General features: G+C 37.8%; 1 protein-coding gene across 5 annotated transcripts in view; it reads right to left on the bottom strand.

The window, feature by feature from the left end:
• Positions 1 to 2,180: 2,180 nt before the first annotated feature.
• LOC113685320 (MAM and LDL-receptor class A domain-containing protein 1-like) overlaps positions 2,181 to 25,938 on the bottom strand; it is a 40,166-nt gene continuing 16,408 nt past the window's right edge. For 3 of the 5 annotated variants that reach the window (XM_089212073.1, XM_089212071.1, XM_089212074.1), the window contains exons 18-51: positions 25,719 to 25,850; positions 25,218 to 25,450; positions 24,762 to 24,846; positions 24,140 to 24,296; positions 23,643 to 23,839; positions 22,874 to 23,164; positions 22,012 to 22,308; positions 21,364 to 21,517; positions 20,869 to 21,062; positions 20,328 to 20,627; positions 19,937 to 20,230; positions 19,547 to 19,703; positions 18,513 to 18,709; positions 17,685 to 17,981; positions 17,001 to 17,303; positions 16,376 to 16,535; positions 15,580 to 15,773; positions 15,040 to 15,333; positions 14,154 to 14,447; positions 13,334 to 13,487; positions 12,440 to 12,633; positions 11,901 to 12,191; positions 10,915 to 11,110; positions 9,817 to 10,535; positions 9,121 to 9,356; positions 8,713 to 8,845; positions 8,153 to 8,293; positions 6,984 to 7,216; positions 6,441 to 6,639; positions 5,582 to 5,710; positions 4,839 to 4,978; positions 4,558 to 4,646; positions 3,502 to 3,891; positions 2,181 to 3,152 (exon numbers count right to left, since the gene is read on the bottom strand). In XM_089212073.1, coding sequence (XP_089068199.1) covers positions 2,888 to 3,152; positions 3,502 to 3,891; positions 4,558 to 4,646; positions 4,839 to 4,978; positions 5,582 to 5,710; positions 6,441 to 6,639; positions 6,984 to 7,216; positions 8,153 to 8,293; positions 8,713 to 8,845; positions 9,121 to 9,356; positions 9,817 to 10,535; positions 10,915 to 11,110; positions 11,901 to 12,191; positions 12,440 to 12,633; positions 13,334 to 13,487; positions 14,154 to 14,447; positions 15,040 to 15,333; positions 15,580 to 15,773; positions 16,376 to 16,535; positions 17,001 to 17,303; positions 17,685 to 17,981; positions 18,513 to 18,709; positions 19,547 to 19,703; positions 19,937 to 20,230; positions 20,328 to 20,627; positions 20,869 to 21,062; positions 21,364 to 21,517; positions 22,012 to 22,308; positions 22,874 to 23,164; positions 23,643 to 23,839; positions 24,140 to 24,296; positions 24,762 to 24,846; positions 25,218 to 25,450; positions 25,719 to 25,850 — 7,739 coding nt within the window. In that variant the 3' untranslated portion in view covers positions 2,181 to 2,887. The remainder of the gene's footprint in view (positions 3,153 to 3,501; positions 3,892 to 4,557; positions 4,647 to 4,838; positions 4,979 to 5,581; positions 5,711 to 6,440; positions 6,640 to 6,983; positions 7,217 to 8,152; positions 8,294 to 8,712; positions 8,846 to 9,120; positions 9,357 to 9,816; positions 10,536 to 10,914; positions 11,111 to 11,900; positions 12,192 to 12,439; positions 12,634 to 13,333; positions 13,488 to 14,153; positions 14,448 to 15,039; positions 15,334 to 15,579; positions 15,774 to 16,375; positions 16,536 to 17,000; positions 17,304 to 17,684; positions 17,982 to 18,512; positions 18,710 to 19,546; positions 19,704 to 19,936; positions 20,231 to 20,327; positions 20,628 to 20,868; positions 21,063 to 21,363; positions 21,518 to 22,011; positions 22,309 to 22,873; positions 23,165 to 23,642; positions 23,840 to 24,139; positions 24,297 to 24,761; positions 24,847 to 25,217; positions 25,451 to 25,718; positions 25,851 to 25,938) is intronic. The other 2 variants (XM_089212075.1, XM_089212072.1) reach the window with 1 other exon arrangement.

Genomic DNA, 25,938 nt, shown 5'->3' with positions numbered 1-25,938 from the left:
TGAGCTAACAAGCCAACTGGGAGCTGGTCAGTATGTTGGTTCCATATAAACCCGTGAAGTGATGAATAAATGACCGTGAATATATGAAAATCATCCGTGTAAAGTGCGGATAAAGACGTGAATATGAAAGCGATCTTCGCAGTAATGAACACTACTTGAGCAGTAGTGAAAATAAGGCCTAAAAAGAAATTCTCTATTTTCACTACTTCTCAAGTAGTGTTCATTACTGCGAAGATCGCTTTCATATTCAAGTAATTCTCTTTATTTTGCAATTTCTAATCAACTTGCAAAGCAAAAATGCAATAATACAATACCTTTTGGCTTTCAAACGTTAATCTTTGTATTAATTTTAATTGTTTACGATATCTATTTCTCTGAAGGTCAAGCTGTCAAAAGTTGAAGCGGGCGAGTCTTAAGTAACTTGACCTCCTCGCTTTAGAACTGTATGATTATATAATTTTAACATGTGATATTATTCAAACTGCTTTAAAAACTACTTGCTTAAGCTTTCAACAGTGCAAGATGTTATAAAAAATGCTCATATCCAAACTAAAAATCGATGTAAGGAATTGGTCGCACGATTTGTGAGTTTTAAAGTGTGGGAATCTGGAAAAGCAAGGATCCTCCATTAATTAGGACTGGAATTAATTGGGATGCTTCTATTTAAATTCCTGGTTTTACTTTGACCTGCCTTCTCCCCTTTAGCGTTTAGAGTACGAAGATGTATAGAACATTCTTTTGTATTTTGACGCATAGAAGTAAAATTGATTGTTAGTACGTTAACTTTAGAGGTTAAAAATTAAAGTAAGAGAGTCGCCTTGACCATATCCTACTTTTTATCCTCCTTTGGAAATTTGTTCAAATAACATGGCCACTGTCAGTCTCATCCACTCTCAATGTCCACTGAGCTCATGGAAAAATGATAACCTCTCTACATATTTAAATAAAGAAAGGAAAGCCTTCCCTCTTACCATGAATAGTTCTTTTGTGCATGAGCAAATTGCTATTTTTAATTACTCTCTTACTGGCAGACCCAGGGCTGTGGTTTGCTACCAATTCTCGACCATTACTTTCTTTTAATAATAAGGTTATTTTTCCTATTATCAGTACAAACTTGCTCTAACGTGAACATGAGGGTTATCATTCCAAGTAGGCTAACTTTGATAATCACAGGGAGGGGTTGTAAAGAGTTTCTCTTCGTTTTTTCATTAATAAACGTTTATTTTTCTAAGAATCTTGTTTATCCGGCCAACACCGAATTCAAATTCTTTCAACAAAATGTTATACTCTTTTAAAAATTCTTTGATCTCCTAGTATCTGTTAATATTAATGTTATTAAAATTACAGATTTAAAAAGGTGTCGAAAATGTGAAGATGACTTTTCCTTTCAATTTTCTACGCCTATCAGAGGACGCTGAAACATTATGGAAAAACGGTGGAGCAAGTCGTCATACCTGGCGACTTCAAGAGTAGCTCTGTAAGAAAAGCCCATAATATTCTGGCGTATTATTATTGATTCACTGTTCTTACGTACATAATCTTCAATCAACCGTTGAATTCTTAACTCGAATTCGTTTGCCGTCGTTAATCTTTCCATTTTGGCTCATTTTCCCAGACCGAAATCATCAGTCACACTCAATAGAATATAATTCCAACTGATAGTGACATTATACACTACATCTGATGAAGAAAGCATTCCCTATCTTCGAAAAGTCGCTGAAAACACCAGGAACGCCATCGAAGGTCCTAAGCTACTTGATAATACCAGGGTAATTTGGTATTATCAACTGAGTTGATAATGTAAATTGGCCACCGTAAAAATTTTAAAAGCTGACCTTTTGAGCTTTTGCCCTTCGTCGATGGCTCTGACGAGGAGTTAACGCTCGAAAAGTCAGCTTTTAAACTCTTTACGGTGTTCAATTTTCGTTATTAACTGAGTTGATAATACTCAATTATCTTGTTATACTCTCCCACCGACGCAGTACCACAGTTTTTTTAGAAACGTATATCCCCTTATTTATTTATGCTTAAAAATACCGCTGGCTACCATGCGTGCTGATCGCTTTGCAAGTTGTGAGATCATCGTCCCCTGGTTACAGACCCCGTTGATTTTCCCCTCATCCCCCGGACTTGTCCTTAAATCCCCTTGAATAAAATTTTCGACAGCCAGTGCCAAAGAGTTTTATTCCAGATTTTATTATAATGAAGGGCTAGAAAATAAACTAACAAGATCTTCGCTTTTAGGGTTGGCTAAATCTATTTTATTCCTAATCAAAGTATTATTTTTTAAGGCCAACGAATTGGAGCTCTTATCTCGCTTGTAAAATGATAATACCGTGGCTTATCACAAAATTTGAAAAGCTGCAGACATAGATAACAAAGGGCGAAATAAAGACAAATCATTTCCTATTGAATTAAGAACAATTTTCCGAAGAATGATCTTTTTTTTAAATGTTTGAGAAGCATCTACAAAAGTTTATTTAATGTCTCTCATTATGCTGGTTCCGTGAGCAGGAAAGATAAAGCGATTCCTACTTTCTCATTGGTTAGCCGAGCAGGCAAAGAAAGCCTTTCTTGTCCACTGCGATTGCACGCCTTCTTCCCCGGAATGGAAGAGCACAATGCTTTTGATTAAAAAAATTAAACCAAGCCTTAAAAAAAAGTAGCTTTTCCAATTCTTAGCCCCTGCTCATGAAAAAGAAGGTGAGGAATTTCTCCACTACCGTTCAGCGGCGCTTGGTCAACAAAGAAACTAACAAAATGGTAAAAAACAAAATTTTCCTAAAAGCAAGGGCCAGCCTACTTTTCATACGGTTCAGCAGTTCATTTTCTCGATAGGCGGCAGCGTCTCCTCTTGGTATCCCTCATCAAGTGAAGTTTCCTCAGATTACAAATGCACGCTCTTGCTTGCTGAGTGATTCTGTTGCCCGTATAATTTTTCGCTTACATTTTTGATAGGCATTACTCCACTCTGCTGCGCTAATGTAGTAGCTTGCTCTACAGACACGTATGCACTATTGTCGTAAGCATTAACACTTGGTTTGTTTAAAGTCGCACCATGCATATCTGTATTCTCATACACAGCTTCTTGAGCCACATCACTTCCTTGATTGACTTTGTCGGTGGACATCACGCGACATCTGGGGCCGAACCTAAGGTAGGAACCAAATAACACTCCTGTTAAGGTACTAAAGATCACATGACACCTATTTGAAATGTACGTGAAATTGAAAGCATTTCAAGAGAATCGAATGCCCACCCAGCCCAGCTAAACTGCTATTTCAACTTCTGGTTTAATTTTTTTATAATCTTCATAATTCTATTCAGATAAAAATTAATGGCCTGCTTCCTTCTTCTGATCTTTCCTTTTCCCGCGACCTCTTTCTTAGCCCGTTGAGGGGCCTAAAGTCGATTTCGGCATCACTATTTGAGAAAACCCTTTGACAGAGCGATATAGTTATTCATCTGATCCTCTTTGAAATTCAAAAGAGACTCTTCTACCTGGTAGATTTGATAATCAGGGTGACAGCAATGATAAACCCCAGCAAGAACAGGGATCCAAGGGCAACACCCACTATAACCGAGGTTGAGACTGATCTTTCGTCATCTATCTCATCTTCTTGATCTTCTTTATTCTGAGGTAGAGGCATTGACTCGACATTTTTGATGCTAACACCCATCGACCCTTCAATAGATTTCATATCGCTTTTCACGATGTTTTTCAGGACATCTTCGCTGACCAAGTTATCTCCGACACCTCCAGGAAGCTGTAGGTAGAATGCCAACAACGTTATGCTAGGATCATCCGGTGACGGCATGGGGTAACCAGGGACAATCTGAACCATATCGGCTGAAAATTTCATGCTATCAGATGATCGTCTCCGACGAAGGCTGAAATGGATCAAACACTATATGTGACCTTCTACAAGTATATAATCATTATTACTAATATTATTGTCACTGTCGTCATCATTTTTATTTCAGCATGGTGGTATCACACCGTGACAAGAAAATTTCGTCCAATTCTCAAGAATCAAGGTTGCGAAAAAACGAAGATTGGGAACTGTTAAGTCCAAAACTTCTACCTCTCTATGTATCCGGAGGTTACATTTCTTTGAGATGTTATTGTGACCCCTTTAACAAATTGTGACTTCTCTTCCCTCTAGAATATATATTCTAGGTTGTTTGCTAAGTTTTTTCCCGTCACTTTGGTAGTTTTAATTAACATAATATTTTTTCTGCTCGCTATCCTCTGGGTGTTATCCACCTTCATCGTTTCTATCCCCGCGGATTACCTGGAGAAAAACGCGGTCCTTAGAACTCCTATCTCGTACTTCCTAACATTCGTAGCTCATAGTGGACCCGTGGGTGCTATCAGGACTTAATGACGTATTCACTCCACTCATAGTCAATCAGAGCACGCTTTAAAGCAGAATTAGCTTACCCCATCTGATGAGTTTAGTTACCACTGATTTCACAATTCGTCCCTTTGCATCAAATTTGCTTGGTTCTTCATTAAGTTTGCTAATTGCTTTTTATGATTGATGATTGGTTTACCTTGTTTGACAGGATGCTCCACCATCTGCACAATATTTATTAGCTGCACTTGCAACTTCTTGTTTAAAATCCGCTTCCATCTCCTTCCACTGTGATGGACAGATAAAAAACAGAAAAGGGAATAATTTCATGAATACTGCGACAAAAGGGAGTAGCATTGGTTGATTCACTTCAAGCTACAATGAAAATTGTTTCTGTGTCTAGCAATATATCGTATGATAAATGTGTAGGACATTTTTCATCGTCTTCCTTTAATAAAATACATAATAATCAAAGATCACCTTCTTCATATCAAAATCTGTCATTTTTAACATTACTGCTTCCTGCATTTCCTTTGCTGATGGAGTGCGAGGAATAGCTGTCGGATTGAAAGTCAGAACGTGGGTCGACGTAAAAATCCTCTCGGTTGTTGGAGAATCAACTAGAATCGTGGAAAGATAAGACAAAACATTGTGCTTCAAATTAAATATACGTTGTGAATTTGTAGAATAGCATGCTCTACCTCTTACTTAGGTTCAAGATTAGTACTTGCTAACAATTTAAAAATCAAATCACATGTAAGTTTCGATATTCTGGTTCTACAAGTTAATACCTAACCGAATATTTTTTCTGCATAAACGTTTCTTAAATGTTTTTTGCGGGGGTTATGATCGTTCTTTAAAGTTAAAATTGCAGTAATGTCCAAATCTAATTGTATCAGAGCAAGAGATTATAAACTAACCAGTTTATAATCCGTTGATGAGAGGTAGTTCTTGAGCATATTTTTGAGTCATTTATATCGAACGGAAAAACTAATAGTGCTTTTCACTTGTTTAAAAAACGTGTCCTTGGTGACACGTTTCAAGATATCCCGGTGATGAGCACAGTAACATTTTAAAAATAAGATTTAATGCATTTTTTGTTTTTTGAAAGGGTATGCGTTGGTGACATAGATCCATCGGTGCATACAGAAAAGAATCTAAAAAAATATGTATATTAATAATAATAAACTCCGGAAAAGGAAGCACAGTCTCCACAACCCTACCTCCACAAAATCCGCATGATTTAGGGCAGTGCTTGACAGTCCAGTTGAAATTTTCTGTACAAAAATTCCCATAGGTAGAAAGTTGGGAACAAATGGAGAGCCCAGGGTCGTCAGAACATACTGTGTGGACTGCATAAAAAAGGACAAAGAGAAGAAAGGAATTGCGTTCCCGAAGAAAATTAGATGTTGATAGCTTTTTGACATCATTGCACGTTAGATTGAGATAATGCGTTAATGCATTAGATATGATTTATTGTAAGATATTTTAATGATGTTTGTTTGGACATATGAACTCCTTGAGTAATTATAACTACTCAAAGAGTATCAATCATTCAGACATAGTTTGATGCTACACTGGTTTGCAGATTTAATGAATGTAACCGAAGAAGTTACAATTCATAGACCCAACGTTTTGACACTCCTGTCTAGTGCCTTCATCAGGGGTGATCTAAACGCTGCAACAAAAGGTCCTTTTATATGATCACTATTTAGCGGCCTTTTTTCTGACGAGGTGTAAATAGGCGTCAGGAAGCAGACCGCTATCGTCACGATTTAAAGGAGCGTGGGCGGAGTTAATGTGCCAAGCCTCCAAACAAAGGCGCTGGTGGTAACACCGATTAGTGGTGATAATTTTAGAATTATCCCACCCAATTGTATGGTTGGTTAGGCAAGTATGCTCCGATAAAGCTGAATTTTTCTTTTTGCAAAGAAAAACCGCTTTTTGGTGCTCTTTTAACCGTGTACCAAACTGGCGTTTGGACTGTCCGATGTATTCGTTGTCACAGTCATTGCAAGGAATAGAATAACTGGCGTCGGTTAGAGGTACGAGTTATGTTTTCTATCTGGGGAGTGTAAATACCTGGTATGGACGGTTTGTGGGTGTAAGTAGGGGTCACATTGCTGGAACTGATAGGTTTTGAAGAAGGCTTAAGGGTTGTCGGTAACGAATACCATGTTGGAGATGGATTTTGCCCTGAGCAGCTTCCTCTGGATACGGTGACGTCATCAATGGCTATGTCACCTGTGAAGGAATATCCTACTATTCCTTCAAATGTCAACTGCAAAAGCAAAGATGGATTTTCTTGATAAATTTATTTAGATGTAGAGGGTAGAGAGAAGGATGAAACCTTACTAGCTGCCAAATTTTTAGTGGAGATGGATTTAAAGATTGATTTAACATAATTAATATTGTCAGAAAAAAGGAAACTTTTCTTGACAAACGTTGTTGCTGAATTTTGGTGAGTGTGTGTTTTCTGTTAATTTGATTTTTTTTCGATGAAAATCATACTTGGCCATAACTATTATGGTCAATATTATGATAATTTTCACTTTACTACTCGCGATCTTATTAAAAAAATATATGTTTCCGTTTTCCGAGATAATTTCTTCCAACAAGACTTACTGTTGTATCTGAATGAAATGTCCTTTCTGCCTTTATCCAACGGTTTCCATGATTTCCAGTAGAGCTAAATATTAAATGATTTTCACTGTAGACATTAAGTGCCCCAATAGCATCTCCATACATGTGATAATAGAACCTAAGGCAAGAGACTTCTCCGTTTCCGTTTAAATAGAGCATCAACCTGGCATTGTCACCATCAGTTTGAGAAGTCGCTTCGATATACATATAGTAGCCTGAGAAAATGAAAATTGTCAACAAATATAATAAACTGATATGTATATAAGTTATGACAAGCCATTTTACCATTCAAGGGCAACGGAATGCGTAAAATATTTTATAGTATTGGATGTAGAGTTGGGAAAGACAGTGGAGTAACAAAATTCCCGTAATAAACGATTTAAACTTTGATTTATCGAACTTTTCTAAAGGAAGAACTTTTTAGTGGAAAAGATCATTTGGTTGTCGTCAAAGATATCAAAATGGCCTTGTTTGTATTGTTTTCGTCATTCGCACACTTTAAGAGATCGGTAAGAATCTATGATGATGCCGAAAGGTTTATGTCAAAAAAAGACGCTATTGTACTAGATAATGAAATCCTAGAGGAATTATAAATCACCTATTCGATGGTTAAACATGTAGTACAGGTGGATAATTTGTTCGTCGCTAAAAAGGAAAAAGACTTTGTTCTTTTAATACTGTCTTAACAATTTTGTTTTAGTTGATAGCTTTCAAATATCAACGCTTGGATTTCTAGGCAAGTCGCTGGTCTTTGTCATAATGACAGGAACTATCAACCAAGCGAGTGCACTGAATGAAAAAAGTAGTAGTGTTCTTGCAGGCCCTCATTTTCAGTGTCAGATCTCTTAAAGACTTTTCGATGGTTCACGTTGTTCAAGGCTTTAAACTTACTCGCGGGCGATAAAACACCCTCGCCATTTTTCTTCGAATGGCCCTATGTAGAGTAGACCGCATTCCGTCACACACGTATTTTGTAATTTCTTTGAAAGTGACAGAATGACAGCCAAGAAAAAGAGGACTCACTTACTTTAAATTCCACGCGATTCTTAAAAGAGAAAGAAAAGTGCTTGATTTCACTGTCTGTATGGCATTTTAAGATATCGCTAACCAAAGAAATTAAAAAGGGAATCGTTACTTTTAAGGAGTCTTACCAAAGCCTGTGGTGTGATCGTAGTGTGGGCCAGTGCCATAAGATGGCGTCGATCCACTATTTCGTGTCCAGTCAAAGACATCTGAGGAAGACTGCCACCAATCAGAGCACAGTCCACTGTCAAAATTACACGAGGTGGTTGCTGAAATATTCAATAAGATAAGATAAGACTAATCTTGATTTTCTTGCATATAATTATTCAACAAAGTTGATCACTGGGCTCCTTACAAGTCAAGAAATGTCTCCAATGTTCTCGTGGGTGGTTTCTCCGAGCTCTGAAGCGAACCTTTTAATTTAAACTGAGATAAATTGAGTCTCATTTTTTGAGTGTGGTATTAATATTAATAAGAAAATTTGGAAAGTGAAGTGTGTAAAAAGGGCAGAAAAGAGTTTTAGCTGGAGAGGCTATTGAGAGTGAGCTCGTTATGAAAACTTTGTGTTTGTTGACATGTATAACCCGTGAGAATTGATTTTGAGCGATTTAGCCCTGCAGTTTTCAAGATTGTGAAAGTAAAAGAGAGAAACACGCGTAGCGTCTATCAAAATGTTCATGCTATGCACCTGGTGATGTAACAACTGTTGGAAGTAATGTTGGATACGCTGTCTGCCCAAGACAGCGCCCTCTCTTAATCGAAACGTCATCAATGGCAATGTCTCCCTCATAAGATGATCCTACTATCCCCTCAAACGTGACCTAGGATAAAATTTGAGTAAAGGACGTTTTATAATAGACCGACTGTAGAGCTGTATAACTGGAAAATAAACTCTTACCCCATTTTGTCAATGATCATTTGCCTTATGGAATTATTCATGCTGTAATCAAAGAACTTATATTTTCACGCAAACCACCCTGCTTACATTGCGTTGTGATGAGCAATCACTTCAGATAAGAGTTATTTACACCTGGGATTATGAGGGTGTTGAAAAAAAAAAAAAAAAGAAACCAATGATATTGCATTAGTGACTTACAACTTTGTCCAAATAAATAGTTCTTTCGGCCTTCTGCCAGTAGTTGCCTTTGTTTCCAGAGGCACTGAATACAACCTTTTTTCCACTGAAGACATTCAGGGTCCCCATGGTGGGTCCGTACATGTGATAGTAGAATGTAAGACAAGCCTCATCTCCATTTCCGCATATGGAGAGCTCAAGCTTTGCTTTATCACCAATAACTCGAGGGGACGATGCCTCGATGTACATGTAATATCCTGAATAGTAACGAAATGTATGCGTATATATATAAAACAGAACCGAATGAGAAAATTACATTGATGTCTCTATCTAAGGTACTGCAAAATTTATCGGTAACATTAACGCGGGAGTTTGTTTATATCGAATGGCGAATGTGATGGAAAGATGGCTTAGTGTAAGTGAGTGAGTACTAAGTAAGTAAGGAAGTAGAGCTGACCAATGACTAACGCTTCAAACGTCAACTATGTTGGTCAACTTGCGTTATCATCTCAGTCGATTAAACAAATTCATCTTTAAAGGTTAAGATATATTTCAAAATAGTTTATCTACATAGCAATGGTAGACGGTTGGATAATCTTGACCAATATCTTGTGAATGTGAATTACGTAAATGAATAGTCTCTTAACGCTAAAGTTTCTGGGTCAAGATAAGCTTGGACAGCGCAGGCCATTGATTCGTATGATAGCAAGTACACACCTGATCCACTAGTGTGGTCGTAGGATGGTCCTGTGGACGAAGATGGAGTTGAACCCCAACGTCGCGTCCAGTCGAAATCATCTGAGTAAGACTGCTCCCAGCCCGAACACAAACTATTGTCAAAATTGCATGATAGGTTGGACGCCGTTAAAGCAGGAACAGGGAAAGAGGACATCTTGCTTGTTATCCACGACTTTAAATGGCGAATGTTGGCATATACAGTGTATTTCCATGGGTCTGCGCAGGGCAATCCTCCCCAACTAGTAGCTCCCTCCAGATACCATTTTCCACTGAACTCACACACAAGTGGTCCACCGCTGTCGCCATGACAACCTCCTATTCCACCTTGATCTTGGCCAACGCATATCATGGAGTCATCGATTTTACCTGGGTATGACGCAAGACAGCGCTGTTTTGATACCAGAGGTATATCAACTTGCATCAACTCGTTGGGAGAGATTCCATAGTACGAAAGTGTACCCCAGCCAGTTATCCAGCACTTTTTGTTAGGATTATCGAAAGGAAGCTGAAAACTTGTATCCGGAAGGCAAACAAGCCCAACTCCTTTTCCAAGCTTAGCCGGTTTTGATAACTGTAGTAGAGCTATGTCGTTGCTCCAGCTATTTGGACTATTGTATCTTTCATGTTCAATTATTTTTATAACATCAAAACTTTGCTCTGTGCTGACATTACCATAAGTTTTGTAATGTGCCCCCAATCTGAAATCAATCAAAGCACAATGTATCTTATCAATTGTACAATAAGAAAAGACTGCAGAGTTAAGTATGCGATAGAAATCTTTGAAAAACATTTTGAGTGTCAGTTAACCGTTTACTGGAGACGGTTTAAGTCACCTTGCCGCACATCAAGGTTTGATTGCACTGTTGAAAAGTAAATCCTGTCTGAAAAATTGACGGTGGTTCCCTTTATGAGTCTCTGTTTTTCAAGGGTGAAATTTCCAGCTTTTCAATTAATTTCCAGCGTGCAGGATTGTGTGCATTTTCAAAACTTCCCTTTTTGCTAAACTATTAGGACTATCGATTGCCAATTGCTTCATGTTTAAAAAACGGGTAAGCGTGGAGCAAATTTTCTCCTTACACAACTTTCACCGACGACGCGGATTTTCCTTCTACGCAGTGAGTAGCTGTGACAACCCATAACGGATGTATCAAACTACCACCGCAAAACTGCGAACCATAACTGTCCCGCAGCATCGCCTGCCAGGGCCAGCTATTGATTGGGGCGACTGACCCACCAACAATACGCATACCACTTGGTCGATATCCGCATGACACTGAAAAAGAACCAAGCAACAATTCAGCAAAAAGTCTCAGAATGAACCTGTTTGAATATTTTTATCATTTCCCGGCTCTATATATTACTAATTATTATATTACAAGTTAGATTAATCCTTCCATGGCCTTCTCTGTCACTCATTTGATAGAGTATCTGACCACGCGATCGCTTCTGGCTTGAGTCCTTGTGGCGTGGACCGAGATTTCTTCGCCATTCTGATAAATTTATAAGCATCTGTACTTCGCATTAAAGTCTAAAATTACTATTTTGATTTTGATTAATTTTTCGAATAGAGCAAAATTATCTCTTACTGTCCCATCTTATCGCCGAATCTTTAAGCGATGTTTATCTATAGCTCTCGGCGTAGCGTGACACAGAGTAGGTCTCGATAAGGAAATCACCATCAGGGCCCAGTTATTCAAAGGACGGATAACGCTATCCAACGGATAAATCACCATCCAGCGGATTAATGTTACAAAACATTCTTTGCTGTCCACCGGAAGGCAATTTATCCAGTGCGTAGCGTCATCCCATCTTCGTATAACCTGAGCTAGGGAATTAAATTCACACAAATTAATAAGATAGTTGCTGCTCCCCAAGGGCAGTTTGTGAGTAGATTTCCGATAGAGTGTCAACAAGTCAATTCGTGCACAGCTGAAAGTCTCTTCCCGCAAGCTCTACGGACAATTTTAGTTTACATCTTATTGGCACACTTGGCCGCACAACTTCCTATCGCCACCTATACGCGTAACGTAGAAAAAACCTGAGCTCGTAAGGTATTGCCCTACCATTTTTCGTAGTAGCATTCACTTCCAGAGTCTTGTAACAATAGCCAAGAGCGTCCACTCCAAGCACTTCCATTTGATAGCTTTGTGAATGGTCCAGTCCATTTATTTCTAAATCAAGTCTACTTTCATCTACAATAGCATGGTGTGGTGCGCTTTTATCAGAGGATGAGAGAAGGACGATGTAGTGAAGTATCCCTCGATTTATAAAGCTGGTTAGGTTACTCCACTGAATTAAAAGACTTGAGCTTGTGATATTGTCTACTGACGCTAGCCAGCCAGGAGTATAAGTAGCTAAAAATTACAGAGGTGAGTAAAAAGAGGTGAGTAAAAATTAAAGAGGTGGTTACTCCTTCTCAGGCATAGCTGAAGAATTTCGTACATAAAATGTAACACCAAGCGATGAAATGGACACCAGAGGCAGAAAAAACAAACCTTTAGAGCCAGCAATCGAATGAAATAACGAGATGTTAATAAAGGATGTAAAAAGTAAGGAGACTGTGCAAATTCAAAGCACAATGACAAGTAACATTTTTTCGTACCTGAATGTAGGCCATGTTTTAGTATCACAAAGTGAGATGTTATCCGACTTTGTAGTTGAGTCAATAAAATATTGACTGCAATGTTATTGGATCGCATAAAAGGAATTTCAACATAGGATCCTGGATTGTTAGGACAGCAGCCCTGTTTGTGATATTCGAGGGTTCCATTGCCGCTGAAAATCTTCACATGCTCGCTGAAATAAATGGCAAAAAACACAAAAGTTAAAATGCCCTTTCTGTACTATAGCGGAAAAAGAAAGAGCACGATGCTCGTTTCTCTCTGAAAAGTAACAAATTTCTACTGTGACAGCAGTAGTTATCAGATATATCGAACAATAGGTATACCTATAGCTCAAGAATACGTTTCGAAAAAAACTTCCGTTGGTATATGAATGATGGATATCTCTCTATGTTTTTACTCTAGATATCTCATGATCCTGTGAAAACCGAGAAAGACTCCGTCCACCTCATGTTGTTGTTGTTTTTTTCCGGAGATCTATGTTAAGATACTTGGCTCACATGATGAGAACAAACAAATTACGAGGCATCAATCTTCGATCCTTTTCAGCATGCTGCAAATAGCTTCGTTATTAATACAATGGGGGTAACTGTACAATGGTGCTATATCTGAAACTGGCACACAACAGGAGCGCTATACCACACCTATAAATGCCCTTCGTAATTTCCTAATTAAGAGGCTTCTGTTTATAAGCTATAAGGACTTAAAAAAACTCTTAGCAGCTTTCAAAAGTGCATTTACAACTGTTTTCATTTTTTTATAGGATGTATGATACTTGACAGCGTATAAAGTAATGTGTCTTACGAGTACACGTTCTTATTTGTAAAAAGGTTCGCCATAAAGTGATGATATTATTGAAAAATTATATTAATTACCTGCAAGAAACAAAGGCAAGTTGGTCGAATAGAAAAAGGGCAGCCGCGTTCGTTATTCCAAAATTGCCGATTGTCCAGTTGCAGTATAGATTCTTATAATCTGTATGTATCACATCTATCAGTCCAGCGGATTGGTTTAAAGTGATCTCGCAAGCTAAGAAAAAAAAAATGAAACATTATTTTTGATAGACTATCATTTATCGCTTCTGTGACTTTTAGAAACGAGTCTTACTTAATAAATTGCTTTATAACATAGCTAGCAAATTTGTCTAATCAAATTCTAATTGCGCGAGCGTGCTTCATATATAAGAGTTGCTCGAGGCGTAGCACGCTGACGTATGAACCAATTGCTAATAAATGTTCAGATTATCACAGCAACTCGCGCGCTTTGATTTTCCTAAGGCTACGTCCTAAGCATTGATACAACGACTACCGGAGTGAATTGTTGATTTCATCTAAATCACGAAGTTGTAGCGATCGGAAAATGGCGAAAGCCCCAGTCCAGTTTTGATAAATATTTCTTAGAATATAGCTCTAATATATACAACAAAATTGATGGTTTAAGATATGATATGAGCAATGGGCAAGATCATATTTTTTGCCTTGTTGTAACTGAATCATAATTTTTAAAATTCTATATTTCAAAAAGCATTCTTAGATATCATTTGCGAATAATATCAATCGCATAGGGCGGGAACTGAACTACAATGAAACCACTTCAGAGCCTTTTAAGATAAACTAAAAGATTGTTCCCCATTTACTCTAGAACAATTCTGTTATTGATACATGTTCGCAAAGTGATATTCGTTTATGGACCTACCTGTCGTGACGTAGTGGCGGTAGGAAATTGGTCCTTCACCTTTGGAAGTGAAGGCGGCCACAGAAACATCATACCGTTGGCCTGGATTTAATCCTGTCAAAGTTATTTTAGTAGCGTTGACGGTTACGCTGTTATTCTTGAGCGGAGAATAATAATAAGTGAACACCTGGAAGTAAACTCTGTACCCTAGCAATCTTCCATTGACATATTGCTGTGAAAGAGGGTCCCAGTGGACAGTTAGCTTAGTAGACTCAACATTTGTGAAGGTGATGTTTAGTGGTGCTCTGCTGGGAACTGAAAAAACAAAGGGGATAAAAAGGGTTATTTATTTATTATTTATTTAGCCAATTTTTGCTCCTAGAACTATCAGACGGAGAAACTGGCATCCGAAGCGTCAGGAAACATGTACAGGAGGGGGATGAAGTAGTGCAGGGAACCCTTTCTCCATTGTCTCTTTCATCGCATTTATACGACTTTTAGAAGATGAAAAAATGAAAAATGAAGAAAAGCGAAGATATCGAAATGTTTCCCTATAGATGAAATTTACAAGTTGAGTTGAAAATTACGGATTATGCATATTCATAATCACTTTGTTACTGAAAAAACTCCCTCCACGGCTAAAATATAAAAACAAGTGAAATCAAAGAAAGGGTAAGGTAATTCTATGGTGTAACCGTGGAAAAGTCTTGATTATCTTGAAGGCACTAAAATTACCTCTATTGGTCAAGTTTCTGTGATTACGCACCAGAAGAGCTGTGCATGTACACAACTAGCGAAACTGAACACGAGAGATGAGATAACCATCACACAGCCATTTTAATAGCGTCAATAATATTTTTTGAGAGAAACTTTGTGACACTAATTGGCATTTGTATTCAACATTTACCTCCTTCGTCCGTCCAGGCTGTGATATTAGCACTCTTATAGGCTTGTCCGTTATTGTCAACGCCAATAATAGCCACAGAATATTGTCGATAAGATGAAAGTCCATCGAATACAATCGAAGTCATATTTCCAGACATGATCTTGGTGTTCAAAACAGTTCCATTGGAGGTCTGCAGAAGACCGAAGAGGTGAAGAATTTGCTGATTTAGCACTTCGTTCAAATTTTCCCACTGGATCCCGATACTTTTCTCTGTGGTGTTTCCAATGGTTACATTCCAGTTGGAGACAAATACAGCTAAGAAATCAAAGAAATCCATTATAGTTATTGTGGAGTATTGTTCTGAGTACAACTACAAAGCACACGTTTATACTGGAAATAGGTGAAATTCATCGGAATCGGAAATAAAAATTACATAAGAAGTCACCTGGAATTAATGTATTACACCCTAAAGGTAAACAAGTAAATGCAAATAAAAAATGAAGTGATTCGAGCTGGAAATTCTCGTCGTTCAAGGTATCTAGTGCAGAAATAACAACACACCTGACTGAAGGTCCTGATTTACGATTCCGTATTTAAGCTTGAACTGACTCCAGTAATTGTAAAAGTAGATCTGCACCTTGACATTATTTCCACTCCCATAATTAACGTGCAAGAACGTTTTCAAAGGAGAAGACGAATATCCATTGTGATAAAATACTGTTAGCCCATTTCCATCAATGATCTTTACATACTCACTGTCAAAGTAAAGAAAAACGTTTTTCATAGACACATGACACTGATGAGATTAGGGTACGTGGGTCGGCCAGTACTTAAACCCGTTTAAAAAAAGGGAAGAAGCTCAAGGAATATTCCCTAAATCCACGAGCTACGTAAACGTGAGGCTGAAATTTCGATTTAAAAGGTTGTCAAACTTGGTTGGAACTAACAAAAATATATATGTTTTTGTCTGATCGTGATAATGCTTTGATGTTCTGCTAGCGAGCGAAAGCAGCCCCATAGTGAACTAGTCCCTTAACAGGTTCATTTGTCTCACGCAATAACAACAACAAAAATGACATGAACCACCTCCCCTATCGCCGTATCTTACAGGGTCTGTAAAGTATTTCGTAGGAAAGGTAACTCGCGTGGAAAGAAACTAACCTTTTTTAAATGGTTAAAATTTAAAATTTTTTGGTTAATCATCAGATTTTAATTTGGCAATTTCCAACGATTTTCCTTTTTTCAAGGAAGATTTACAAGTATTTTTCTACATTTATCTAATCAACTATAGAGTATAAACGGGTAAGAGGTTGCTCAGCATGGTAGTGTCTCAGGGCTAATAATCTGCAACACTTACAAGTAGCTTGAAATATACAGATCTTCAAAAGATACAATCAGGGTGGCTTGGTTGATTCCTGAGTCTCCAATCGCCCAGTTACATCTTAGAGAACTTGAATAGTAACCCCTTCGTCCAACTTGTATCACACCGAATGAACGATTTACGCTTCCTCCGCATCCTGGGGAAGAGAAGACGGCAACGCATAAAAAAACATCTCCGAGAATGAAAAGAATTATCTTTGTACAGCTACAATTTATTTCTTTGTCTTATGTTCTACCTGGTGTCTAGGCTGCGTTCAATCTAGAAAAGCATTTTTCTGCAAAAAGTAATAAGTAAGCCACCTAACGCTGATGCAAACAAGTTAATTCGCCGAAGTAGTTAACAGTACTTCGATCGAAGATTTTTCAAGTATAACTATCACCATCATCAATAAACACGACGTTTGTTTTGGTGACGATAGGTATGAAAACTCATATTGTAATAACAGTTGAAATCAGAAATGTATGTGGGCTATCGATTTTTGAATAAAATCTTCAATATCTTCGGCAGCTTCTTTTAACTGCAATGTCTATATCAAAGAGAATCTATAAAATTCCCCATGACCACATTTTGTGTATATTGAGATAGCTATTTTAGAAAATACCTGTTGTAATGTATTGCCAGTAAGATTGTGGACCCTCGCCCTTCGAAGTAAAAGCTGTCACGCTTATTCTGTACTGCTGTGCATTTTTCAGACCTCCTACTTTCATCATGTGAACATTGGGGCCAACGGTCTCCAAAGTTTGTACAAGCAATCCATAATAGTAATATCCATACTCATAAACACGCACTCTATATCCCTGTAGTCGTCCATTTACATAATGCTGTGCAAGTGGATCCCATTGTACTTGTATCTCATTTTGCTGTAGGTTCGAGAGTCGAACATTGGATGGGGCTCCGCTAGGAACTGAAAAAGGAAAATTAATTCATGTTATTTCCATGGTGCAGAAAGAGAAAAATGTCACTTGCCAATCGGCTATGAAGAGTCCAATGGAACGAATAATTGTAACATATGTTGTACATTCGGTAGTGCAGCATCCGAAATGTCTAATGATACAATATTTATATCAACGGGTTAGAAATGTCCTTAAAATATAATTGAATGCAACTTTTTCAGTTGTGAGTCATTTGAAATATGAATCAGGGTTGCTCTCGTTACCGCAACGAGCTGGAAACTGAAAGCTAAAAACTGAAAACTAGACAACGCAAACTGGAAACTGGAACTGGATACTGGAAAATGGAAAATGAAACGATAAATTTACGGAGTTGCAAGTTAAGTGAATATTACCTCCTTCTTCTGTCCAAAATGTTGAGTTTGAACTGTTGTGCGCCTGCCCGTCGCTTCCAACGCCAACAACGGTTATTTGATGCTCCGTGTATGCTGATAACCCGGAAATATTCCCGGACGTTGTGTTTCCACTCGTGATCACAGCATTTAAGACACTGCTACCATTAGCACTTCTTATTAAAGTGATGTAATGCAAAACTTGTTCACCAATCAATAATTCCAGGTTCATCCAGAAGACGCTGACACTTGTAGAAGTGACATTTTCGACTGTAACGTTCCAATTTGCAGTCGACAAAGCTGGAAGTTGATAAGTCAATGGTTAACAAGGCATGCATAAGGCAAAGTTCTGAGTGGACTGTGATAACTTCTTCGGAAAGGAAAAAGGTTTCATTTGGATGTTGAATGTGATCATCAGACTAAAAAAAAAATATTCGCACAAGTATGGATTCACTCTCAGTAACAGAATGTCATTATAAACCAATCTGGTTATAATGGAACCTTCTCCTTTAACCGGAAGGTTATAACTTCAGTTCATGTTTATTCAGATTGCCATTTTGTCGTTTATTTAGAAGTGTCACCTTCCAGTGACACGAGTTTCTGAATTGAGAAGACCTAAGTGAACGTATTCAACTCGGTAAAACAAAGCTTCTGGTATTTAACATGTAATGAATTCTGTAGTTTAACAAGATTTCAAAATGAGGCTTACTTTAACAGAAAAGAGACGTCCTCCTGTTTCGGGTGATACTGAGGGGTAACCAATTACAATTAATATAGAAAGCAATTATGACGTAATTGACCCTGTGGAAGATCGATATTCCAAATACCAACCTGACTGGAGGCCTCTTTTCAAAGTCCCGTAACTAAGCTGAAAGTGACTGTATGAACTCCAAAGGGAGGTTTGGATGGTGATGTTCTCAGCGTTTCCAAAGTCAACTTCTAAGTGAATGTTCTCCTGAATACCAGAGTACCCATATTGATGTAGAACTACAGAGCCATTTCCATCCAGGATCTTTAAATAGTCACTGCGAACATAAACAATTACTCATATTAAAGCAAGGTTAATCCCTACAGGCCAAGGGTGCCATAACTGCCGAACATAATATCTGGTTTCTGTGATATGAAGCGACTTAAAAAATACTCTTTTTCTTTGATGGGATGCCCGTTATCCTAGACTTCCCGTAACCTTTTTTAACAACACCCTGATAATTTTCCGGTCCCCATTCCTGTTCTTGATCAAGAAAAAATGGCCAATAAAAAATTATGGATACTTAAAGATCTGTGTAGAGGCTCACTCATTTGTCTCTTTCTTTGAGTGAAGTAAGTGCCAATAATTGAACTCAAGTGTGAATTTGACGGTTGCAAAAACTAAGAGAAATCACTCTAGTCAAATACGCAATGAGTCTATTAGAAGCCTGGTATGTTGTCCTGATACTCTATTAACAGTTGTTAATAAAGGAAAAAAAACCTCATAAACAACCGTCTGGCAGGTGTTTATCAATTTTAGAAAGTGCAAAACTTTTATGCCACGTTGCCGTCTTCGTAATGTCTAAAGCACGCCTGTGCACAACGCTTCGTGTAAAAATGGAGAACGTCGTCCAACGTAAGCAATCCGATCTGTTCAAGATTATCCAAAGTGACACTCATAGAAATTCAATAGCTAATGTCAAGAGATACAGCCACTTCGAACTGTAGGGTTGCTTTAAACGCGAATGGTTGACAGAACTGATTTGGTAACAATTAAGAGATTATAAACTCATTTTGGTGCCCATGGAACTGAAGTTGTTTTGTTTTATGAGCAGGTATAAAGTTGGCATTAGATGCTTATGTTCAAAATGAACACCAGCACATCTTGTTTTACTTACTATGAATAAGAAAAATAAAGGTCATTTATCCAAATGAAGGCGACTGCTCGCTGTATGCCCACATTTACGATGTTCCAGGTGCAGCTTAAATAGTAGTAGTTTCTGTTTGAGCCGATGTGCACCTGTCCAAATGACTGGTTTAACTGTCCACCACAACCTAATAATTTATTAAAAGAAGGTACGATAATGGACAATTTTAAAATATTTACGCACTCGAAATGCCGATAGTCTGCTAAGAAGTGATATCATAATTGGCGAATACACAATGGACCCGTCAGAATCAAGTTAAAAAGGTTCACGATTTAAGTTTAAAAGAATAGATATGGGAAAATAGTTTGAAAGGCCGAATTGACTATATCGATTTATTCGGAAAGAAGCTTTTTAACTGACCTGTTGTAATGTATCGCAAGTATGACTGCGATCCTGCTCCTTGGGACGTAAATGCTGCCACCGATATTTGATATCTCTGTGCTGACTTCAGACCCCTTAGTATCAGCATATGAACTTTGGGGCTGTTGGTATCCATACTTTGAAGCAAACCTGAATACCAGTACTCTTGGTAGAACACTCTATATCCCAGCAATATTCCATTAGCCGTCTCTGGAGGTATGGGATCCCATTGAACCTTCACCTCATGGGACTGCAGATTTGTCAAGCGTACATTCGATGGTGCACTGCTGGGAACTGAAAGGCAGAAGGAATAGAAAGATGACAACGATTAAGTACAAATTATTTTCATCCAAAGAAGACAAGTAACCACGAAAGAATGGAATGAGTTTACCTCCTTCGTTTGTCCTTGCGATCTCCTTCCTGCTGGAAAATGTACCATTGCTCGAATTTGACGCCACAGCAATTACTTGCACGTCATAGTATCGGTAACTCCTAAGAACCTTACCAGTGTAGTGTGTATTGTAATAACTTTGAGTCTCAAAAATAAGGCTGACGTTTGAATTGTGTTCCCTGTAGCTCACTAAAAGTCGTTGAATGGACTGACTTGTCAGAGGGAAGTTGGACCATTGCACTGTCATCGACGAGGTTGTAGTATCAGAGATACTGATATTCCAAGATGGGACCAATTGAGCTGCAAGGAATAGTTGTAGATTATGAATAAGTCTTAAGTCTAGAAAAAAACAACCAGAAAATGGTAAAAATTATTTGAATCCTTTCTGGGAAACCTATTTCGATTTTCCACGAACTAGCCCTTGTGTGCCCTTTTATTTTTGCACTCTGACGATTTCGTATCTTTCTCATTAATTATTTTCCAATTTTTCAATATTTTCTTGGGAAATGTTAAATTTCAATAAACTCAAAATTTTTGTTACCTGAGCTTAGGGGTTGATGTAATATCGCGTACTGGACATTGGCATAACTATACCGGTACGAAAAAAGAAAAGCGAGCGTGATACTATGCCCATCACCAAATGGGACTTCCACGGACAATCTGCTAGTTTTGGAATCACATCCTCCACGATGGAACACCTGAACACCATCGGCATCAAAAATCTTGATATACTCGCTAAAGGTGAAATAATTATAGACACCGAGTCAGTACAGAAGGATTGAAGCAAAAAACGAGAAACAACCCTATGATTTTGCAAATGATTGCTAATTCGGTTATTTTTTCATAGTAAAAACTTGTGTTTCAGTGCTCGTAAAAACGACGAGATCAATGTACGTCAGTGTTTAGTGAAGGTAAAATAATTGGTTAAGAAAATAGGCCAATTTCTCGGTTTTACAGTAGCCAGTGAAAGTGGTCTGTCATTTATTTTTAAATGAATGCAGAGAAAAAAAATCAGGATTGACGTCCATCAAGCTACCTGCAATATCCAAAGCGTACGCTCGGAAAGGAAATGAGGGCCGATCCGTGTTGGATTCCAGCGTTTTGTACTTGAACACTACAGTTGAGTGTGCTGTACTGCACATTACTCAAATATAACCAACCGGATACTTGGTTTACACTGCCTTCGCAATCTGGAGTTAAGGAAAGTGCAACACTAGAGGTCAATTTCCTTCGTAAATACATTCAAATTGCCAATATGAAACTACGAATTAAGGACCTCCCGCCTGAAATTTGTTTATCACATAAGACTATTTTCCTTAGATTAAAAGAAAAACATTCTGCGCTGAAAATCTGTAATATATTCTGACAGTGATACGAAGAAATAAAGAAAAATCAAATTTGAAAGTCAATAATGCTTTGATAGAGCTACAAGAAGCAGAGTGTTCCGTTCATATTTGTGATTCCAGAGTCAATGATATATTAAGGCGAACAAAGTCCACAGTAGATTGCAATTTTCTGATGTAACGTTCTTATGGTATTAGATAATTAAAAAAGTGATTTAACCATAAGTAGGAACCAATTTAGCCTTGTGTCGAATATCGGTGTCTCTTGTCAGTGCTTAATTCGCACCTTTTGAGAGAGAGAGAATCTGATAATAGCTTTTCGGCACGAAGTTTGTCCTTACCCTTCGTTAAGTAGAGATCTGGAGATCGGGGCCCTTCCCCTTTCGAAGTAAATGCTACTACAGAAATCTTGTAACGGCTGCCTGTCTGTACACCACCTAGTACAGCCTGTGTTTCGTCAGCGTTGCTCGTATTAACAGATATTTCTGACGAGTAGTAATAGTCGGTGTTTTTATAATAAACTTTGTAACCCAAGAGTCGACCATTGGCGTATTGGTGAGGGAGTGGATCCCACTGAATCAATAATTCATTCAATCCATGGCTTGCCGCACGAACGTTCGACGGAGCTCGTCTGGGAACTGCAAAATACATATGGACACAACAGTTATCATTCATTAGTGCTAATGGTTATTATCTGTTAGGTCATAAATTAATAGAAGACCTCCATGCTGTTATGCGCCAGTCGCCAGTTTCATAATCGCGGAAGAAGTAAAACTGTTTAAAGAACATTGTGACGCATGCGCGTCCGGTTGTTCTTTTCCTTGCCACATTTTGAAGATTTCTATTGCCTAAGTAAATGCATAGAATCTGCTTGTTCACTACATCATTGTTCATGTAGTTCAAAAATTTAAATTTGCTAAGAAACGATGAGTACTATTATGCTTATGTACTACCATAAAGACAGATTGTATCAATATTTTTAGGTACTTTCTTATAATGTCATAAATTTGAGAGCAATCAGAACCAAGTGTTTCTTTCGCTTAGGGTTGGCAATGTCATGGAATATTGTCAGAAATTGCGTATCGCACTTGATATTCTAGGGAGAAAATTTAAGCTTGCTTTGTGTCAAGACCTACTCCGATTTCAGAAGATACGGTTTTGTTATCGATTTCAACATAATACAAATACCATAGGGGCACTTACCACCCTCTGCTGTCTTCATCGATACAGTTTTGCTAGAATATGTAACATTTCCGTCGCTGGTGGTCACAGCTAAAACTTCAACATCATAAGATGTGTATCCCTTGAGAATGTTGGTGTAATAATAGTTGCTGTAACTACTGACTTGGAATAGTGTGCCGAAACCAGAAACCTCCTTGAACCTCACCAAATAGTGATTGATTGAGGACAGCAGCGGAAAATTTGACCAGCGCACCGTCGCTGACGATGATGTTATACTGTCCACAGTTATATTCCAGGAGAATATTGGTTTGGCTGTGAAATCAGAGTACACTTTTATTAAGTAAATGGCTGATAAAAATTATATACCAATCGATGGATAAATTGTAGAAAAAAAAGCAGACATAAAATCTTGTTGCAAACACCCATGTTAATATGGAAACTGATCTCAGTTCTTCCATTTTCCTCAAAATAGAGGTCCCACTACCAAAGCTCGATCTTAATTACGTAGTTAAACATGACGCACTTTTTGGCATAGAACATCAACAGTCGCTTTCTGGTGAGCAAAATACACAGTTTTTTCGAAATGGTACTTGGATATTTATTGATCCATAGCTTTTGTCTGGAATAAAATCTATTTACCTAAAATTTAAAATAATGTGGTAAAACAAACTTTCAAACTTCCCTGTCTATTCGAAATAGTACCTTACGATCTCGATTCATATCTTTTGTCTGGATTACAATCCAATATGCAAAAAAATGCATTCGTATTGCAACGAATATAGAATCATACCAGAATTATATCCTTGTTTTGAGATAATGTACTGTATGCTCACTGCGCTCCATCTGTACTCAAGGGAAATGTCAACTGTCAGATGGCTTGAGACACCAAAGGGAATTTCCAGTGAAGTGCTGTATGGAAGCGAAGACTGGCAACCTTCTTGGGTAAATAGTTCAGTTCCATCTTCGTGAAAGACCTTGACATACTCACTATAAAGTTAACAATAAGGTGACAAATAAAAAGGCGTCTTGGGGAAGGAAATTATTTAAAAATGCTCAGTTTATTTACGTAGATTTCTTTGTAGGGTAGCTCTATTTCTGTATTTATGCAGTGTAACAGGACTATCCTCGCTTGGAATAAATTGCTAAAAGACTCTAAGGGTGTCAATTCATTTCACACTTTTAGTAGTTGCTATGTAATATTTTTGATTTAATTAATTAAATTAAATTATTTATGTGAGTGCGTATGCAAGTAATTCAATAAATCACTATTAAGGATAATAACAATACCTGCAATATCCAAGGTATATTCTTTGAAGAGACAACCATGCATATGATTGTCTTAAACCGGCGTTGCCAATTGTCCAAATGCAATGCGTCTCGTCCTCGTTCCCAGTGTTAGCAAGGTGCACCACTCCAGAAGATTTATTTAAAACACCGCCACAACCTAAGCAGTAGCGTATGCAAATGCGTTATCCCTGTCTAACGTTTAATCTAAACTTAGTTCTTCAAATTTACTGGCCATGGCATCTGGTAAAATGGTGGTGATCCGCCAATTTCGCATTCGTGCCATGAAGGCCACATTGACAGAAAATATAATCCAGTTTTCATTATATGAGCTGACTTCATGTATTATCTCCTAAGATGACCATGGTGGGCTGGTTTTTCGAAGCTAAATCCTATCCTTTGGATACTTATGCCAATTTTCAATGATGCTAGATTAGATTTTACACTGTAGTTCTATTTGTTTTTATCGTGGACTTTTTTGGGGGTTTCAATAAGTGACTCTGTCCCCTACCAGATACTTATCTACGCTCTCAGCGTCTAGTTACATATTTCATTTGGTTTCTGAAAGCATAAATGGGGAGTTAGAGCAGATTCGACACAATTTTGTCTTCTACGCAAACCATACCTGGACAATTTCCATCGCTTATTGCGACATCATCAATAGCAATATCACTTGTGAACGACGTCCCTATTATTCCTTCAAATGTCAACTAAAGAGGCAGCCACAAAAATATTGAAAAGGAAAAAAATTGAAATTAAGGCCAACTCAAGTAAGTAGTTCGCGTTTTTAGTTTAAAAAGACATTAGACTGATAGGAATCCATTGCAAAAGTATGTTCTGTGTCGCTCTTTACCTATTAATACATATATATACCTTTTTGCGTTTTTTTCCATGAACCTTGATGATTTCTAATAAAAAGCTGATGATTACAAATCATCCCAGTTTATCAAGGTGTTCGACCTCTGAAGAGAAAAGCTGTGGGATTTATATGAAGTGAACGCAAATTACGGAAATACATGTTTAGATGAAGTACAGGGTGGGGCATCTTTTGGTAATCTAAAATAAATAATGGTCAACTTACAACGTCGCTCAGGTGCAAAGTTTTGGTAACTTTCTTCCAATAGGAACCCTGATTTCCAGACTTAGTAAATATTTTGTCATTTCCATTGAAGACATTTAGCGTCCCCATTGATGTTCCGTACATGTTATAGTAGAACGTAAGGCAAGATGATGATCTTCCGCTAGGCACCGAAAGTTCGAGCCTTGCATTATCACCCTTTGACTGATATGTGGCTTCAGTATACATGTACATTCCTGTAAAATAATAATTAAAATATATATATATATATTATACCCATCGTTTTTTGTTATTTCTGGTCTATGGCTGAGAAAGATCAAATTATTTCATTTATTGGGACGATATTTTGAAAATGGTTTGTTAGGAAGAAATCAATCCTTGGAGGTGCACCAGGCGTGAAATAATTTATGATCATGCTGAAGCTACAGACATTTGTCTTTTTTTGAGAATAGCGATTGCGACGGACCGTTTGATGATTAAATTTCTCAATTCGATTTCGCAAACCTGTCCCACTCCGGTCTGACGAAGGTCCCGTGCCAGATGATGGCGTGGAACCAGAAAGAAGCTTCCAGTCAAAGACATCTGAATTGGATTGGCTCCACCAAAGGCACAACCCATTGTCAAAGCTACATGAAACTAGAAGAAAAATTTAAAAGAAAAAGTATAATATTCATCTGTGGAATTCAAGATCATTCTTGCGAGAAGAGCTATATCTTTAAATTTT

This window comes from Pocillopora damicornis, chromosome 7 (genome assembly GCF_964200805.1).
Source record: "Pocillopora damicornis chromosome 7, jaPocDami1.2, whole genome shotgun sequence".
NCBI lineage: Eukaryota > Metazoa > Cnidaria > Anthozoa > Scleractinia > Pocilloporidae > Pocillopora > Pocillopora damicornis.
Note: the sequence above shows the minus strand (reverse complement) of the source record. Positions and strands in the feature narration are given on the sequence as shown.